This window comes from Watersipora subatra, chromosome 8, assembly GCF_963576615.1.
Source record: "Watersipora subatra chromosome 8, tzWatSuba1.1, whole genome shotgun sequence".
In the NCBI taxonomy this organism is placed as follows: Eukaryota; Metazoa; Bryozoa; class Gymnolaemata; order Cheilostomatida; family Watersiporidae; genus Watersipora; species Watersipora subatra.
Genome location: NC_088715.1, coordinates 19,859,060 through 19,880,117, shown reverse-complemented (window position 1 = coordinate 19,880,117; position 21,058 = coordinate 19,859,060). Strand labels below are relative to the sequence as shown.

General features: G+C 34.5%; 1 protein-coding gene across 2 annotated transcripts in view; it reads right to left on the bottom strand.

Annotated features, from left to right (window-relative positions):
• Positions 1-18,751: 18,751 nt before the first annotated feature.
• LOC137401674 (tetratricopeptide repeat protein 28-like) overlaps positions 18,752-21,058 on the bottom strand; it is a 56,019-nt gene continuing 53,712 nt past the window's right edge. For both annotated transcript variants that reach the window (XM_068088135.1, XM_068088134.1), the window contains one exon: positions 18,752-19,189. In XM_068088135.1, the coding sequence (XP_067944236.1) occupies positions 19,056-19,189 (134 nt within the window). In that variant the 3' untranslated portion in view covers positions 18,752-19,055. The remainder of the gene's footprint in view (positions 19,190-21,058) is intronic.

Below are 21,058 nucleotides of genomic sequence, written 5' to 3'. Positions count from 1 at the left end.
TGTCTTACTCTGTTATGTTGTAGGTGCAAAATAAGTGAAAAGGGATTACAAGCTCTTAAAAGCTCAAAAACGAAAAGCCGCCATAGCTTAGAATCTCTTTATTTCGATGACGTAACCACGAAGTTTGGTTATCGTCTTGTCACGTGATGTTCTCACGCGAATTGAAAGGCCAATACAAAGCTCAATATAAAACTTATCGTAGTATTAGTTTATGACAAACACTTTGGGTTTTACCAAAGACCGCATATCAAATATAGATGCTCACTACTTTACAGTTTTGCTTCGGCCTGGTCTAATTGGCAAGTCATAATGTGATAATGTGACCCAACACTTCGCAAATAAATTTTGCAGCGCTTTTCGATCATCAAAGGTGACCAACAGGCTCGTCATGATTATCAGACAATGATATGTACTCATTCGGGGTAAGGTTAAAATATTTAATGAACTTTTGCGATAAGTTATAAGATATCAGTGCTAAAAGTGACAGCATTACAATGACGATAAAACTGACGCGTAAGAACAATAGACATAGTTTGATTGAATGCGTGAAGTATATTTGCGAAAACATTTTGACGAATAAGATTGCATGAAAGTGTAAACAGAATCCATCTCTCACAACTACATCACGTTTGAGCCGTTTTGGAAAGGGAATCCAAACTACGGCGGTCTCGTGGGGCTGCGATTTTATGTTCGTTTTTGAGCTTTTAAGAGCTTGTAATCACATTTCCACATATTTTGCACCTACAACACAACAGAGTAAGACATAGTGAATATTTTCATATCAAATAACGGTAATGTGAATTTTGTTGCAAGTCAACTTTTAACAACTAAACACCTGGCCAGACATTTAGTTGTGCTGCCAAAATAGATGACTATGGTATATTTAAACCCACCAGTCTCATGTGCATCGCATCTCCATCATTCGCTCATTGAGCAATGCTATGGCTGTCCCAAAGTAGGTATTATTCATGGAGTAAGCTCTATGACTGCATGAACAGTAATCAATCAAAAGTTTACTATTTTAGTCATGTTTACCAGTTTGCCTCTTCGCTATGACATCACTCAATAGGCTTACAGTGGAAATGTCTTACGGTGTGTTTACACTGCAGCAACTACTAACTATCAATTTTAGTTGCACATGAAATTGGCTGCAATCACATAGCTGCAACTTCCTACAACTCCACTGATGATTGCACAGTAAAATTTTAGATTTATCAGACTTATTTGTTTTTTGAAACATGTAAACAGTTAGAATTTATATTTTCAAAGTTTGATGCAGTTGCACGAGTGCATTGGGCGGAGTCAATGACTATCTTTGACATCAAACATCTTTGTAAGCTTTTGCCCTTACAGATGTTGTTACCCGCAGCTAAAGCTTGGAACATCAGCAGAATTTATAACAGAATCTTTGTGATTGCTTTTGTCATGTTATGGAGGATTTTGTTCACCCAACCTCAGACAAGCTGACTATTTTACAGCGCTTATTGCTTGCTGTTTGAATTTTTCACCTTTATTGCTCTTCTATATGAATAAACATGTTTCACCAATCATTGCAAATGCTAGTTGACTTTGATCATGTCTCATCGCTTTTCTTTTTTTCACAGTGTATGACTTAGTATGAGGCTTCCTAGTTCATCTACTAGCAAAGTTATGGTAGGGATACTTAACAATCACTTTCAATACGTCTACTTCATTTAAAAGCTACAGAGTGACAAATCTAAACATCTGAGGTATGCATGAGTTGACATTAACTGACTTGCCCTTAATTCGATTATGGAGCAAACTTTGAAGGCATGGTATCAAATGAAACCATATACATGTACCTCTGAAAGGTGTTATGAGGTCACTTAAGTTAAAGTTAAACTAAGCCAAAATAAATTTGGGCCAACAAAAACAACACTTGAGCTAAGGTTAAAATAGTCCGCTGCTTCTGTAAAAAGTATTCACAAAATTAGCCATTATTCTTCTTTGAGGTAGGTTTTCAGATAATATGTCACATATTTCAAACATTCATCTTGTTCATTGCTAAAAAGACTAATATGCTCATTGCTAATATGATTAATTTATCTCTGCAAAACATTCCAGTTCATTAGAACATTGTCAAGACATGCACAACGCTTCATTTATTACTAGGTGAATGCCCTGCGTTGCAAGGGTAATAGAACTGCTTATAAACACTACATTACCTACTACATTACAATTACAGTACATTATCTGCAACTGTTTATAAGTTGTTTTATTACCCCTGCAATGCCAGGCATTCAGCTAGTGAGGCTATGAGCCCTGAAGCTAGATGGTAATTATTATCATTGCTATAACAGGACTACACTTAGACACAGATTTATATATATATATATATATATATATATATATATATATATATATATATATATATATATATATTGTAATGGCTTGGCCCGGTAGCTGAGCCAGCCTTACTATCCTAACAAGCCGGTGCAGCCTGAACTCTGGGCCTTCCCCTCGTCGGCCTGCCTGACACACCTAGTGGTCTGATCAGGCAACGGCTGGTTGCCCCAATCTCAGGCTCACTTGGAACGCTAACACAGCCTGCTCTCTGAGACCCTATCTTGGCTAGTCTAGGTTCCGGGCTAGCTTACTGTAGGGCCTGATCTCTAATGCTATCGCATTTCTGATCAGGTCCTGTTGTAGCGTAGCCAACCCTTAGCCTTCCTTAGGTATCTCCCAAGCAGTCCTTACTTGAAGCTAGATCAGTTTTGGTAGAATGGTCCTGACTAAGCCACCCAGGCAGGCATAAACGTGATCAGTCGGTGTGAGTGAATTTAACCTATTTATTATATATAATCATGAATACATGTTGCACAGCAGCGCCCACTTACATAATGATTACATAACACCTAATTACGTTGCGGCAGGCCTGTGAGGCAGGCCTAGATATGCAGTGTTACATAATAGGGTATAATAGAAAAGCACACATAAGGTTGTAATACAGAACATTGATATCTAAGGATAAGTGCATAGTTAATACATTTGTCTAGTCCTCCACAATATATATATATAAAAAATTGTTTCCTCACCCCGGATACCCGTATGGGTGGTAAATTCTGCTCTAACTCGGGTCTCCTACCAGAGACCTGGGAGATTGAGCACTCGCCTCAAGATCTTAGCTGTTCCCAATAGCGCACTTTTCTGCAACTCACCTGAGTTGATTGCTGTTGGTATTTGGGCAAGCCACATTTTATGCGCTGGTGTTATTGCGCCCAGTGCCCCAATGACTACTGGGATTACAGTTGTTCTTACATTCCAGCATTTTTCAATTTCTTCTCCAGAAAGGGAGATATTTCTCTACCTTTTCTTTTTCCTTGCTGGCTATATTGTAGTCATTGGGTACTGCTACATGTATATCTATTATAGCAGCCCTCTTGTTTTCCTTGTCTACCACCCCTATATCTGGTTGGTTTGCCAGGACATGCTTGTCAGTTTGGATGTAGAAGTCCCAGAGGATCTTAGCCAGGTCATTTTCATTGACCTTACTAGGAGCTTCCCACCAGTGTTATGGTTTATTAAGGCCATACTCATCACATAGACTTCTATACACAACACCTGCGACATGCTTATGCCGCTCAGTGTATGCGTTCCCTGCTAGCTGCTTGCATCCACTGATGATGTGTTGGATGGTCTCAGGTGCATCTTTGCACAGTCTGCATCTAGGATCGTCTCTAGTGTGATAGATTTTCGTTTGGAGTTGCCTTGTTGGGAGCACTTGCTCCTGGGCTACCATGATTAGCGACTCTGAATATATATATATATATATATATATATATATATATATATATATAGACAAAGTGGACGCTGCACAGTTCGTTACAGAGTGCTCAATGATAAATCAGAGCTAAATTATAAAATATTTATAAGTGGAACTTCACTCTATAAGTTAAACATTTTATTACTAATAGTTTCATGTGGTACACTCAGTATCACACTCTTCAGATAAAATGTCTAAAATGAATTTCATACTCCAGTATTAAATACGCTGTTATGCAGAGTTAGATAAGCTGTATAACAGTATATCTATATATATATATATATATATATATATATATATATATATATATATAGATATATATATATACTGTTGTTTATTCATTAGGCTCAGCTTACTTTTGTAGTCTATCAAGAATCACATGTAAGCCCATGTCTATTATTTTAGTGACATCTGTGATTGACTGGTTTAGAACATCAACTAGCCAGAAATGCAAAAAAAAACAGAAAATAAACGCTCCATTTGCAGATTATGGTTATGTACATAGTGTTGACACAAAATTTTGCATAAAACACGCAAATAAAATCACATGGAAAATGATAGCAAGTAGGCAAGCAAAAACCAAATGTGTCGACAAGCCTGAACAATGATGTTGTGTCTTCTAATATACAACCCTGATTCCTAAAGCTAAGAGCTGTCTGATGTGGACTACTGAGCCGTAGCGATACTAACTGCTAGTCTAAACATTTTACTTGAACATTATCTTTATGGTAAATGGATTATGATATACCTTAAATGCACAAACCCTATTACCCAAACAGACAATAGAAAAACCATTTGTGGTTGCATTGTACTATAGCCATTTTGCTTAGTATCAAATCTATATATGATGTATTTTAACAATTCTAAAGCCAAATTAATCTAGCTTATCCTTCAGGGTCCTATTGGGATCTGAACTGCAACACGATAAAAATGAATTTTTTTAAACTAATTTAATGTGAACTTGTGAAAGATTTTCATAAACATGACTTGACTTGGAGCTCTGTACATGCACATGTATTTTTCTATGTAATGCAAAAACACTGATTCAGTTCAAGCATGTACTCAGCTGTAATCTATTTCAATAACAGATTACCCAGTTTTTTCCAGTTAGAGTTTTCCCTCCTTGGAAGGTTGCATCTATGAGGTGTTAATCATGCCTCATAGCATTTCTCTAGAATTACTAGCAATTATCTGATACAACCTCCGGTAACTTCTCTTACTGCACCCTAAAACTTATGCTTAGTACCATGTGATTCTGCAAAAGAGTTGAAACCTGACAACAACAGAAGCTATGAAACATCCTGATAAAATACACCACAGTATAACAACTCCTTACCAGGTCTTTAGTATAACTTCTAAATTGATGAAAACTGCCATATTTGGTAAAATCATCATTTATTATTATTCTAACATTATGACAGAACTAAATTATTTAGCGGAATGAAAGGTATATACTTTCGGTACTATGTTATGCAAATAAAATGTATGAATAAATCGAGTATTGAATAGTAATTTGAAAGTATTCAAACAATGTTGTTTTGGTATAATAAATCAAAACTCAAACCAAAAATGTTTAAAAATATTGCACAGGCTCACAACAGCAGACTCAAGTCTTTTGAAATAATTTCAACAAAATACATTTTTAATTAATTGGTTGAAAACATTTAACTTACAAAACAAAATGTAAACATGAAAAATTTGTTTAAAATGTACTAATACACATATTAAACTTACTTGTATTTCGTCTATATAATTTGTAAAAGCTTTTAATGATAAAAAAACAAATATCTGGCAAGCCAATTGAATTATCGTTTTTGGAATTTCAGTACTTAATGCTACAATTTTTAAAACCTTGCCGTAGTATTATTACTTCCCCTAAAACATATCAGTTGATGTTACACACATAGAATCAAAGTACTTGTTAATAAAATGTCGTTTGTCAATAATATATTTATATTTTATTTATATAAAGACTGTTTTTTGCATCATCATTACTTCTAAGAACTACAATTGTAGCTGAATGCTTTAAGCCTATTTACCAAATGTAAATGTAGAACAGTCTAAACAGATGCAACTACTGTGAACTAGTAAGTGCTGCAGCTTTATAACCTCGTTACATTTATATTACTGCTACACTTTCCTCTTTAGAAACTCTTTGTTTGCATTCAAACTTCTTTGCGTTGGTCTGTTATCAAATTAGCTAATGTTTTACTTTTTCAGCGCTCTCTGAAGTTAGTACCAGTACCAGTTGGTATTATTTTTGAAATTTGCTCTTTTCAACTATATTTGCATTTATCTCAAATTTTTAACAGGTTACTAATGAGGTTTTAACTACATTACTAATGAGTTTATGGTCAAAACGCATACAGCGATAGTCTGTCATTCTTGCTATAAACTTTGTAGTATTATTTTACATACCTAGTATTTAGGATCTTCAGTTAATAGCATCTACAAACTGTATGCAAAGTGAATACAGTGTCTTTCTTTTCGTGAATTTTAGCAAGTCAATAATCTTACTTTCCATTTTATTGACTACTGCAGTTTAACTATGTTAGTTTCAAAAAACTGCAAGCATTAACTATTATAGCAATTTAATAAAAACGAGTTAATGTGAAACTAAAAGTTGTCCTTCTGTTAAAGCGTAGTGGTACAACTCCCAAATTATTAAAACATCACTTGAAGTTACTGTATCTTGCTGCAAAATGAGAAGGTAACTTCTATGTAATTTTGTATGCAAAATATAAATATTGTGTGGCGTGCTCCGAGCAAATATGTCAACAGCATTGTTGCTTTTAGATGCAAGCTCATAATTTGTTTAAATATGTTTCTTTTTAAATATTAATGCATATCTCCCAGTTGAAAATTTGGGATCTAGAAGCGACCACTAGCGGTGGAAACCGTCATGGTCAGGATACACTTGCCTGACCATAATGTTCCTGATTGCAACTCATAATTAATCACATTTGGCTAATGTCTAAAACTCTCTGTACCATTGTGCTCGATTTCTCAAAATAATGAATATCGATAGAGCTATTAATAATTCCCATACAAAAATGAGAAAAGTAAAATGATTGCAGACATCTGTTATGATGAAAAAGACAAATGATTGCTATCAATTGGTTTTAGTCAAAACAATATTTGCATAGGAGGATGGCAAAATGGGTAAAACTAAAATTAATCTTTTTTTTAATGGTTTGTTGTTTGCCTATTTATTAAACTACCAACAAAAGCTCTAATAGAACCAGTTATACAACTATGTACATATGTTACACCATAATGTTATAGCAACATATCAAGCCAATGTTATACGCATGTTTACACTCCAACATCCCAAAGTAATGTTTTTGTAACATTGCTGGGACATTTATTTGAAAGTAAAAACAATATAACACCATAATGTTCTAACTACATTGCAAGGCAATGTTATATAAATGTTTACGCTGGAACATTCAAAGGTAATATTTTGGGAATATTCCTGGGACATTCATTTGAATGTAAATATGTCACACCATAATATTCCAACTACATAGCAAGCCAATGTTATATGAATGTTAACACTCGAACATTCCAGAGTAACGTTCCTGTGACATTTCTGGGACATTCATTTGAAGTTAATGATGATGTCACATCATAATATTCTAGCTACATTGCTAGCCAATGTTATATGAATGTTTTCACTCGAACATTCCAGAGTAACGTTCCTGGGACGTTCCTAAGACATTCATTTGAAGTTAAATATGCCGTCACACCATAATATTCTAGTTACAATGCCAGCCAACGTTATGTGAATGTTTTCAATTGAAAATTCCAAAGTAACGTTCCTGGGACATTCCTAAGACATTCATTTGAAGTTAAATATGATGTAACACCATAATATTCTAACTAAATTACAAGCCAATGTTATATGAACATTAACTCTCGAACATTCAAAAGTAACATTCTTGAAACATTGTTGGGACAATTATTTGAATGTAAATATGATGTCACCCCATAATATTCCAGTTACATTTCAAGCCAATGTCATATGAATGTTTTCACTCGAACATTCCAGAGTAACGTTGCTGGGACATTCCTGGGACATTCATTAATAATGTTCACTAACGACGTTATGATAACGTTTCCAAAGTATATTCCTGTAACATTCTGCTGAACGTTATGATAATATTATTGCACAACATTCTATGCAACGTTCCTGCGACATTGTTGGAACATAATTCCACAATGATCATCAAATAACGTTTGTAGAACGTTATGACAATATTTTTTGGAACGTTATTCCAGCGTAACGTTACGGCACATCCCAGGAATGTCGTTGTTAGTTGGATATCCTGGTGAATGACAGGAGTTGCCCATTGTATTAGCAATTGCAAATGCAGTATAGAGTAGATATGCTGCTTTTACAATTATATTATATTCATGAATAAACTAACTTCTATTCATGAATAAAATATCAAATATATCCTGGGACATTCCTATGAAAATCATTTAAAGTTAAATATGATGTCACACCATAATATTCTAGCTACATTGCTAGCCAATGTTATATGAATGTTTTCACTTGAACATTCAAAAGTAACATTTTTGTAACATTGCTAGGACATTCATTTGAAAGTAAAATTGATGTAACACCATAATGTTCTAACTACATTACAAGCCAATGTTATATAAACATTAACTCTCGAACATTCAAAAGTAACATTCCTGAAACATTGTTGGGACAATTATTTGAATGTAAATATGATGTCACCCCATAATATTCCAGCTACATTTCAAGCCAATGTTATATGAATGTTTTCACTTGAACATTCCAGAGTAACGTTCCTGGGACGTTCCTAAGACATTCATTTGAAGGTAAATATGACGTCACACCATAATATTCTAGCTACATTGCCAGCCAACGTCATGTGAATGTTTTCACTTGAACATTCCAGAGTAACGTTCCTGGGACGTTTCTAAGACATTCGTTTGAAGTTAATTATGATGTCACACCATAATATTCTAGCTACATTGCCAGCCAACGTCATGTGAATGTTTTCACTTGAACATTCCAGAGTAACGTTCCTGGGACATTTCTAAGACATTCGTTTGAAGTTAATTATGATGTCACACCATAATATTCTAGTTACATTGCAAGCCAATGTTATATGAATGTTAACCCTCGAACATTCAAAAGTAACATTTCTGTAACATTGCTAGGACATTCATTTGAAAGTAAAATTGATGTAACACCATAATGTTCTAACTACATTACAAGCCAATGTTATATGAACATCAACTCTCGAACATTCAAAAGTAACATTCCTGAAACATTGTTGGGACAATTATTTGAATGTAAATATGATGTCACCCCATAATATTCCAGTTACATTTCAAGCCAATGTTATATGAATGTTTTCACTCGAACATTCCAGAGTAACGTTGCTGGGACATTCCTGGGACATTCATTAATAATGTTCGCTAACGACGTTATGATAACGTTTCCAAAGTATATTCCTGTAACATTCTGCTGAACGTTATGATAATATTATTGCACAACATTCTATGCAACGTTCCTGCGACATTGTTGGAACATAATTCTACAATGATCATCAAATAACGTTTGTAGAACGTTATGACAATGTTTTTTTTGGAACGTTATTTCAGCGTAACGTTACCGAACATCCCAGGAATGTCGTTGTTAGTTGGGTATATACACACTTGTATGTATATATACAGACATATGTATGTATATATACACTGTGTATGTATATATAAACATATGTATGTATATATACACAAATGTATGTATATATATACACGTGTGTATGTGTATATATACACATGTGTGTATATATACAAATATGTATGTATATATACACATATGTATATATACATTCATCTGTGTGTGTGTGTGTGTGTATACATAAGTTGTATCTCAATAACTCTATACTATTAAGTCATGTTGCTGCTTCATGTATAACTTCTAAACTCAGCCTAGTTTTTTATCATTCAAACAACCTGCACAGTTCAAATAATGTCACAACTTATTTACACAAATTTGTATGACAGATTTCCAGATTTGTAGATTTGTAATCAACAGATTTGCTTCTCTGTTACTTCCTTTAGCTTTCAGAATAAGTTAGACATATTGTTGAACAAGCTCTGGTGAAATTAGAAACACAAATTCATGCAGTTCCTATAATTCCTGTATATGAATGATAAGCTGCATCGTACAACACTTTCAGCAATTCTTACGGCAGCTGAAAGCTTTCCTCATCTGACACCGCATGAAAGATATTCAATCAGGGTTTGCAAAGATCAAATTCTTTGTACTATGGACCGCCATCAAGAGGCATGAGATGTCATGATTGGAAAAAGTATCAGATCCTAGTGTGTATGTGTTTCATCACTATATTTTTTATAAAACAAATACAGAAATGCTTGATTTCCTACCGATGAATTAAACATCAGTGTGTTATATAAATCCGTAGTATTGCTTGTTTGTTTTGCTTAATAAGTGTGTAGCTAAAAGTCAATTTTATCATTTCACTGCCATATTGAACTCTGGTCACAAACCTGTAGTTCTCAAGACATAAGTTTCCTAAAAAAATAACTTGTAATAATGAATTCAGCAAAAAAATAGCTGCAAACCAATTATCAGTGAATATATGAAAATTGGCTGTTAGCTCACAACCCACGATGAAACAGCTGCAGTGAGCTGAAACACCAGTATGACCCTTGTCATTAGCATTACATTGTTCATTGCTAGGAAACTGCTGTTGAAGGTTAACTGACAGTACAAAATTTTACTAATCCAGCCGTAGCAAATACCATTACAAATTAAGGTTTCAATAATAGTTTTGTGTAATTTTGACTGAATCCCGGAATATATCAACATTTTCAAGTCAATTTTTTGCGAAATGTCTACTGAAAACTGTATAAAACTGCGGCACTGTATAACTATACTAAAACACTCATCTATTTACCTAGGTTATCTAAAATTCGACTATTCAAAATCTTCATTTATGAAAGCAGAGAATGTATTGATAGGTTTTTAACAAATGTCTTCAGATAATAATGAATTTTTACAGACAAATTTTTAAATTTCCTGTGTGAAGAAGAAAATTCTTGCTAGTGCCCCCCAAAAGGGCGCAAGCCTAATAATTCTACTATAATTCTATGTAATAATTCTACAATGTGGGATGTATAAATGCAAGGAAAACCATTTCAGTACATTATATGTTAAATCTGCTTTGACTTTGCATAATAATTATATGCCAAGTTGGGTAACCTAAAAGCATAGCATGACGATTAGATCTGGAAAAATACTTGAGAATTATGGCAAACACTTTGGCTTTGGTCCTATGTTCTCATCTGCTAATCAAAGGCTCTGACACCATAATTTATAAGTATGTATGTGCTTTGCTGAAAAAATGACTATTTTATGTTATAGCTTGGAGCTCGCATCGCTATTGTTTTTGACTCCAAAGCTAGTTTTTATGCTAATTTCAAAATCCTTGCTGTTAAGTGAAATACCATGATCATAATAGTATGCATAAATACTGCCAGTTAACCTTGGAACCTTATTCATGGTTGGCATGACAGGCATTTTTTAACATTACAACATAATGCTCAAGCAAATATTTGATTTTACCCTACCTTACTCTTTGGAAGTTCTTAGATGCGATCAAATATATTAGATGGGTAGTCATGCTCTGAAGTGGCATTTCAGCTATTAAAGACAATGACTTTTGTAGAAAATATAATTATATATGAAGAAGACATATATTGGTTTTGCAGTGAGCTCAATTGGCACTCATGAAGATGTATGGAAAGACTTTGCGACTGTGTACAGAAGGATGGACCTCGTTTCAGTAATTTTGCCAAGTAAAATGAATTTTGCGCTTATATCTTAGCACGATTTGATACAAATCATATTGCCATAATTGTCATTACAAACTGTGCCAAAGCTTCATAATATATGCATAATAGATGCATAATAGATACATGTAAATAGGAGATGACATTGGGCCTGATGGCTGTACAAGCCAATTTGACTACCTTAATGAAAACAACAAACTTTCATTTGTTTCTTTCATTCTTTTTAGTTGTACTTGTTCACATTTAAACAGTAACTAGGAAAAAATGTTTTTGTCTATCAGTAATGACTAAAGCTTTTTTTTTTGCTTTCTCGAATTCTAACTCACGTGTTCTTTTATCAATTGAAATTTCAAAATGTTGCACCTTTCTAAACATGTTGCATAATTTGTTAAGCGATTGAGTTTTAGGAAAACTTTATCAACTTACAAGTAGATCTGTGCAACTTTTTAGCTTCATTGCTGCCATAAAACTTACGGCAAGGATAAGTAAGTTTGATGTCAAGCATAGTTTTTCTTTCGTTATTCGCTACTAAGAGCTTTTAGAGATAAGGTGTTCAATGATAAATGTTCGTCAATTCAGTAGCTAAGCAATGGTTTTCTTTTGACTACTACTTTGATAAACTTTTTAAACTTGTGTCCACTGGTGCTGCACAAAAATTCTTATGCAAGCCAAACACTACTTTTATACAGTCAGATCTCGACATACGAGCTTAATGCATTCCGGGACAGAGCGCGCATGTCCCTCGTATTCAAATCTCAAGGCATTCTTTTCTATATGAAATAACTAAATACAAATTTATCCGTTAGCATACAATGACAAAACCACATGAAACAAGATATTACAGGAAAAAACGTGTATTTATTTGCTGTAATTTAGCACCTACGCTAACAACGCAACAAATACCTATCTAGTTGTTAAATTCTATAATAAATGTTGGGGCACCTATATGTCGAAGTATGACATGTCGTACTTTTATAATTTGGAAAAAAAGCTGTCCATTTTATGTGTTGTGGTTTTTCCTATCTTACAATATTCTCGATTAATATATAAGACAATCTGTTCTATAAGCATAAAACTATTGTTTCCACAGATTATTTAATGCAACTGTTTTAGCTTTCTTTGTTATCACTTGTCTTATATCCTTTGTGTCACTAGATCCGTCTTTATTTTTTCACTCACAGATGTTCCAGCAGTAATATTCTATATTTTACTAAATTTATGTATTACATTTTATTAACTAAATTAGCTAATATAGTTCTCTTCGTGTTTGCAGCACCTACTTTCACAAGTTTAATGTAGATAGCCCAACTGCTATGTGTTGACATACATAATTACAGCAGTCCGAGAGATGCAGACATCTTGCAAAAGTATGCTGAATACGAATGGTAAAATTTGGGCATATTCCATAAGGAAGATGACAGAGGTACCTTCAAACAGAGCTGTGCAATTTGTAGCCAGTTTACCTGCGCAAGCAGTTCAAAATACGCTCAAACTACATTAATTTAAAGATAGCCATAATATCAGCTAGATTTTATGGCAATACATCAATTTTAATGCAGCTAAGTTAACCCAAAGCGGTTAACTTTACAAAAAGTATGTTTCATATAGTTCTATTATAACACTAGCATACAACAAACAATAAAAAGCTCTGAAAATTCGCGTGCTTAGGACTACTCATTTGAAGTCATGTTATATATCTCATTTTCCATGGTTTCTGACACTGAGCCCGCAACTTTAGTTATACGATTAAAGCTTAAGCTTGAATATCGCGACCAAGCTACAAAGTGTTGAGTGACAAAGTTATTGTCATTAGACTGAGTTACCATTGTTGTGATGGTGGTATAGTGAGGTGGGGGCGTAGTTGTGGAGGGATATAGTTGCAATGGCGAAGATGTCATGAGGGTGAGACAGTTGTGAGGTGGTGAAGTGGTATGGCTGACATAGTAATGTGGATGACGTAGTTGCCTAGGTAATACAAGTGTGGAGGTTGGTGTAGAAAAAAGGGTTGCGCGATCAAAAAGTTGGCATAGTTTTTTTAGACAGCACATTTTTTAAACTTTTATTTGTAAATATATTCCTTATTCATTATTTAGAGACTAATATGTGCAACCTAAGTTTTTTGCCATTTCAGATTTTTCATGAATTTCGGCGAGCCTTGTTAATGCAATTATTGAATTGCATTAACAAGGCTCGCCGAAGTTCATGATGTTTTCAAGTCACCACAACCTGCTAAATGACTGACTATAGTGTAAGTCACTAGTACTCAGGTATTTTGGCAACACGAGTGCTCGAAAAGGTAGCAAAATACTTAACTGACCAATTAATATCTTATGCTATATCAAGTCTCCTTTTCCAGTTAATTGCTACACAGACTGGCAAGAGCGTCATGGACATAGGCAATATGTCACGAAAGGGTGTATAACCCAGCGTGTCTATGCTCACTTACATAGACCTGATAGTAGATTTTGTCCGACACTTGTGAAATTTAGTGGTCATTGGTATTATACAGCACTACATGAAATCATGCCAATCCCTTGTACTAAATTTTGAAAACTTGACCACACTAAGCCTGAGAACTAATACGGTCATACTTTTATATCCATCAGTGGTTTACATAGCTTGTAGTTTTGATGTATTGATTGAACTTACATTGCTTTTTGTGCTATTTTTCTCACTAGCTTTAGAACTATGAATTAATTTATAACATAGTCAATCACTGCTAAGCAAACATTAAGTAAACTAATAAAAGTCAAAATTCACCCATTAGAAAGATAATATGACTATATAACAACATGGCAGAGTTGTAATATAGCGTTTGACCACAAATTCTACATGAAAAAAACACAACTTTTTGATGAGATGTTATTGCTGTTGTATTTTTCGATTTAGATTTACTTACCTCAAGTTTTGCTATTTGTGTGCTAAGCTTCCGAATCATCAGGAGATAATACTATCATTACTACAACTCTTCACCTGTTGTGTTTCCATGCTTCGAATGGGCTCACCACTTTTAGCTGTCAATGAATGTCATGAGTTCATGTCATGAAATGTAGCTACACCAATAATAGATCTTTGCAAGATTCCTGATGTATCATTTAAAACAAAACTTGTTAAAGTAGATTTGTTTCATATCAAGGTCACTATTCAATTAATGCGTAGTCAACTAGTTGCACTAAAAAGCAATTATCTTATCATCCTTGTATGAAAAACCCATGCTTGGCATGTAAATGTTCATGTAAAAGCAAAAACGTCAAGCAAAAACAGTAGTGAGCAGCAGCAGAACGTGGTAAAATCATTGCAGCAGAGCTTCAAAATTTATTAAATAATTGGTTAGGGCCTTTTGATGTGATATAGGGACAAATTTAATAATGTGTAAAACCAATAAAATGACAGGTTAGTTATTGTAAAGGGTTTGAACAAAATTCTCAGCAAACCGAAAAAGACTTGTACTCAGCAAAGCTGTTACATATGTATTCAGGCATATCTCACTAAAACATACTGCTTATTAAAAGTGTTAGTAAACAGGTTCCCAAATGAGTGACAACATAAGAAAGATAAAATATTCCTTTTGGTTATAAATAAACAACTACAATTTAGGAATATGTACAGGATAGAAAAAGCTGGAAGTTTTAGCACCTAAACAACCTACTTGCAAACTTACTGAGTACAGAATACACAATAGCATTACAAATTAATAAAAATGAAGAAATTGGTAAAGTCCCAAAAACAAATTAATCATTATTTTTCTTGAATATTTTGTGACATTGGAAACTTGTCTAAACAATAAATAAAACACTATGCTTATCCATAACCATAAGCGGAGCATGTTTTTGGCAGGGGCAAATGACTGGATATTGCCAAAATTGTCTATTTCATAATATTACAGCTGCGTTGTAGTAGACTTTATATCAAAAGTAGACAAGTAGTGCATGCAGAGTGTGGGCGCTTCGCCAAGTTGACCATAGCACATATCGCATTATCTGTTGCATGGCTAGCACAGAGGATATTAGTAGCATTATACTATGTGTATAAGAAAGGCTAATGCATTGTTGCATGGAAATGTCACAAAAACAACATACCAACATGGAATGCAATCAGACCACAAGATAAATATACAATACATACGAGCAGCAAGACACCCAAAGAAATAAAAAATCCAATAAATAAAAAACGTCAAAAGCAAATTAGAAACTTCAAAATTGATGGAATCAATCATAGAAATCGAGTCAAGATCAGCTGGAAAAACCGTCAAAGGGATGCATAAGCAATTAAATCTATTAATCATCACCAGAAAACAGCCAAAGAAACATCAAGACGAATCAAATGATGATACGTAGTATGGCGCCTTACAATGCCTTGCGTTGCGTGTTCGCAACTCGACTTGTACAACTCGAGTTGCCGAGTTGTACAACTCGACCTGGGTTTTTGATGAACTCGAGTTGTGTTACGCAAAACTAACACGGATTTGTAAAAAAGCAAAGTGAGTAATTTGGGTGTCTCATTTACAGAAATTTAATAATTATTTAAATATATATATACACATTTAAATTATATATATTGGCGATATTTGCGCATATTTAATTCTATAAATATAACGAGACAAAAACAATTGTAGAATATAAAAAGCAAATTAAAAAACAATCTATGTGGAAGCCGGGCCACTTCTTTTTCAAATTAAAAAAGTTCTCTCTAGAACCTGACAAGAAACTGAATGAACACCGAAAATAAACAAACAGAAATTATGTCAACGACGTTTAATGATGCACCAAAAAAATTCCATATACAAATATAACTAGAGAAAATGAAATGATGAGATGTTCTCAAGCCGAGTTGTTGAACTCGAGTTGTTGTTGAAAGAACTCGGCTTGGGTTTTTGATGAACTCGAGTTATATTTACAAACTCGAGTTTGTAAATATAACTCGAGTTATACAACTTGAGTTCCGAACTTAGCACACTATAATTTGCCACTAGCTCTAGTTTTACAGTAAATACATACATAGTTTAATTTCTATTAGCTAACGGGTGCCTATTGATGTACCATTGTTAATATAACAGGATCTACGGTTATTCTACCGTAATACCAATATATATATTGCACCTCACTATTACAAAATCGCGTTGCGTGTTCACAACTCGAGTTGTGCAACTCGAGTTGTGAACACGCAACGCGAGGCACTGTAAGGCGCCATATATGTAGACTGATCTGCCATTCTCCGTCAGTCACAACTTAGATGCCAGGAGTAAGTCACGAGCTCCACCCTACATGTCTTCATCAAATACACCAGCTGTGAAGACTTATGCAAATAAAACATCTTTGCACACATGACATAAAGCAATGAACCTCACTCAACACTCAACCTACTCCCAAAGGCTAGCCTTCCAAACATGCTAGACATCTATAAAAGAGAATGCATGTAGTTCCAATGATTCGGCGTCTTTCCTGAGGGCCGGCGTAGGTGCTGTTCCCTTTGCCTGCTAAGGATCTTCTATCTCTCATGCCTATGCAATCTCTTTCCTGGCCACTTTCTGCCTATGAACTGCCTTCAATCACTTTTAAGTGTTAAGACTCAAGCTGTATGGGACTGAGTGAATGAACAAGGACGACCATTAGAGTAAGGGTGTATGCATGAGCTATTTTGACCTTTTTTCATTATTATTATTTTAAATTCTGTTAGTTATGTATTTTAATCATTTGAATTTTAGAAAAATGACTAACTTTTAATGGCAAATATCAGCACTGCTTACAATAGCATAACACCTTCATTTGTACCTGAACCAGTAATAATCAAATTAGTTTCTACAAGCTATGCTAAAGTGCACAAACTCATAATAAAATAAGATAACAAAGCAAAATCAACACTGATATTGTGTACGGATTCGGATTAGTTATGCATGACATAATTTCTCCCAAACCACTCATAACGGCAAAAGCAGGCAAACAACGGTAAAGCATGGATTGGTTTATAAAAGTTCCATATAACCCTAATCAAGTACCACAAGATTTATGTTACCCCAGAAAATAAACTACAAATACATAATTAAACCATGCTTGTTTTACTTAGCTTTTCCAAGAACCGCATTTGTTTAGGTAGTTCTAAACGCTGCTCTGCTCGATGGAACAGTTGATCCTTTGATAGATAGATCAGCAGATCAGCTGGATATTATCAACCTTCTCATCAGCCCCATACTGATATTTAAATAAAGATTATATAATGGAACAAACCTTTGATGACCATACAGCCTAAAATTTCAACCATTAGCTTAAAAGATAAGCTGCTCAAACACCCACTTCTGGTTGTGATAATGGCGCCTGTAGCAGACGTTAGCAATAGCGTAGTAACGTTATGCGTAACGGCCACCAATATAGAGGCGTTTCAGCTATTTGTTGGCAAGACGCCAAAAATAGTGAGCGTTACCAAAGGCATATGAAAGCAATGATATACAGCCCCCAGGGAGGCTGTATATCATTAATGAATGGCAGTTTATCACAATGGCGAGCAAAGATTAACATCACCACTAGTTTGTATCTCACGACTAAAGAGTGTCAAGGGTTGTTTTAATGTTTGGTGTTTTACACTAGAAACATTTTTATTTGAGTGCATAAACAGGTTTTTAAGTGGATGGCAGAGGAAAGCTTAGTACTTTCGTGATAATTTCAATGTTCAATTCATTTAGTATTGATCACTTTCTACCAGTTTGCACATCTTCTGTGTAGGTTAATTTTTATTTCACACTTTCTCCTGACCATAGTCCGGCCACTTGATATAAGTATCACCTATCAAAATACTTGGTATTTGCAGAATATAGAACAAATCAAAGCGTTGGATCCAAGATAACAATCTCGCACTTATCAGATGTTCAAACTATTTTTTCTAGGCTAATACACTAATAGTTGAAGGAGACAAACAAAAATGCCCCTTCTCATTTAATCTGCATCTGGGCAGACAAAGCAAACAAGATTATCAACAATAATACGGCTTTCATAAATCTTGCTGTGAAGTTGGTATCTAGTAAACAATGCAAGCTGAGTAATGGTGTCCGTTCTTGTAGTCAGTAAAGCATAAAAAACAGCAGAAATAAGCATTCTGAAATCTTTTTGCACCCTATTCTGTCAATATTTTATTTGAAAAAATTTAACAAACAAATGTAGACTCATAAATATTAATTAAAATAGAAAAATAATAGAAAAAACTGTACGATTATGGGCAGAACAGTGATTCGTGCAATTCTAATACATAGTAGAGCTATGCCCAAAAATGCGCTGTTAGAAAGAATTTTTCACAGTGACATGAAACTGTATTAGAAGTTTTAGCTAAAGTTCGCACCGAGTTAATTACCTATGTAAACAATTTGTCATAAAATCAAAAACTATTCTAATTCCCAAAAACACATATTGAAGTACGCTGATGGTCATAAATCGTCTAAAAGTGCCTCAGCTTTGTCTACATCTCCGAGTTTGTCATAAATGCGGGATAGAGACACCCGCACACCGGTAGTATCAGAACCTTGACTACGTCTGATCTCCAGCTCCTTTTCATAAAATTCTGCAATTAGAAAAAGCTAAAAAAATGGTCAAGGTTAAAAAGTTACAACTCTTCAGTCACACAGTGTCTTGGACTATTTGTATGAAAAATGTAATCATCAGTAGTTGAAATCGTCTTCTCTTAGCCAATATGTGGAGTGACTGCTGTTTAATGTTCGCTGTCAGGATTGTTGAGAATTTGAACTAGGTCCCACAAGGTATACAGGATGGGTTAGCACAACAATGAGTAAAATGTTCAGATAAACAAGTTAAAAACAGCTGCACAACTATTTCATTTTTCATAGAGTAAGACATTTTTAGATAGAAGAACATGGAACATTCAAAGTATACTCGATTACAGGATTGATCTAAGATTGAATGTTCCACTGCTATCTAGCAAAGGCTGTACTCAAAAGTTACCAAACTTAACTACCCTTTTGTAGAAAGTCAGCAAAAAAACCTAGCCTAAGACCTCTTAGGTTTTACGGTAGACAGGTACCCTAATCACCGTAAAACCTAAGAGGTTTTACAGTAACGGACATTACCGCGAAATCTATTTGAATGCCGCATTGCTCTCTAAAGTTTAAGGATTAAATTGACTTGAGGCCAAAATGTGTGAGCAAAAATGGGCTAAGATGCTCATTGACATTTAGGTTTACCTGTAACACAATTGATATGTTAGTTTTCATGGAGAAAACAATTTAACATCTGCATAGAATGGGTGGAAGTAACAGCTGAGTGATTATTACTGCTAGCAAGACCGATATAGTTCATATTACAGAGTGTACATGTGGAGACCTACCTAGTTCATATCAAAGAGTGTGCATATATAGACCTACCTAGTTCATATCACAGAGTGTACATATATAGACCTACCTAGTTCATATCACAGAGTGTACATATATAGACCTACCTAGTTCATATCACAGAGTGTACATATATAGACCTACCTAGTTCATATCACAGAGTGTACATGTATAGACCTACCTAGTTCATATCACAGAGTGTACATATATAGACCTACCTAGTTCATATCACAGAGTGTACATATATAGACCTACCTAGTTCATATCACGGAGTGTACATATATAGACCTACCTAGTTCATACCACACAGTGTACATATATAGACCTACCTAGTTCATATCACAGAGTGTACATATATAGACCTACCTAGTTCATATCACAGAGTGTACATATATAGGCCTACCTAGTTCATATCACAGAGTGTAGATATATAGATCTACGTAGTTCATATCACAGAGTGTACATATATAGACCTACCTAGTTCATATCACAGAGTGTACATATATAGACCTACCTAGTTCATATCACAGAGTGTACATATATAGATCTACCTAGTTCATATCACAGAGTGTACATATATAGACCTACCTAGTTCATATCACAGAGTGTACATATATAGACCTACCTAATAGATGAGAAGCACTTTTGTACTCTAGCTGTTTTTACTTGTCAAGGTGAAATATGTTTTTTAATTTGTTTGATGGTTTGCTTGTCGATTTCTATGAGGACAAATAAACGTTTTAAAGATGTGGTTGCGTCAAAAAATTCAATTTAATGAAATTAAGACCCATAAAAGGCTAAAACATCAGCTACAATTTGATGCCATTTTTGTCTTTGTAGACCAACCCTGTCCTGAGATATATGCGTTTGAATGAGGCCCTCTTTTAAAAAGCTCACGTTCCAGCGGGTGCCTATTTCGTGACGTCACAAGCAAGGTATCTGAAACGAAACCACGAGCAATAAATATGAGGTCGCTTCGTTAGCCAATCATGCGCGCGAAATTTTTATATAGGCTGTAATAAATGTTATCACTCGTAAAACGCGTTGTCTGTGATCTTGAAGATTCTCATAATTAGAGAATTCAT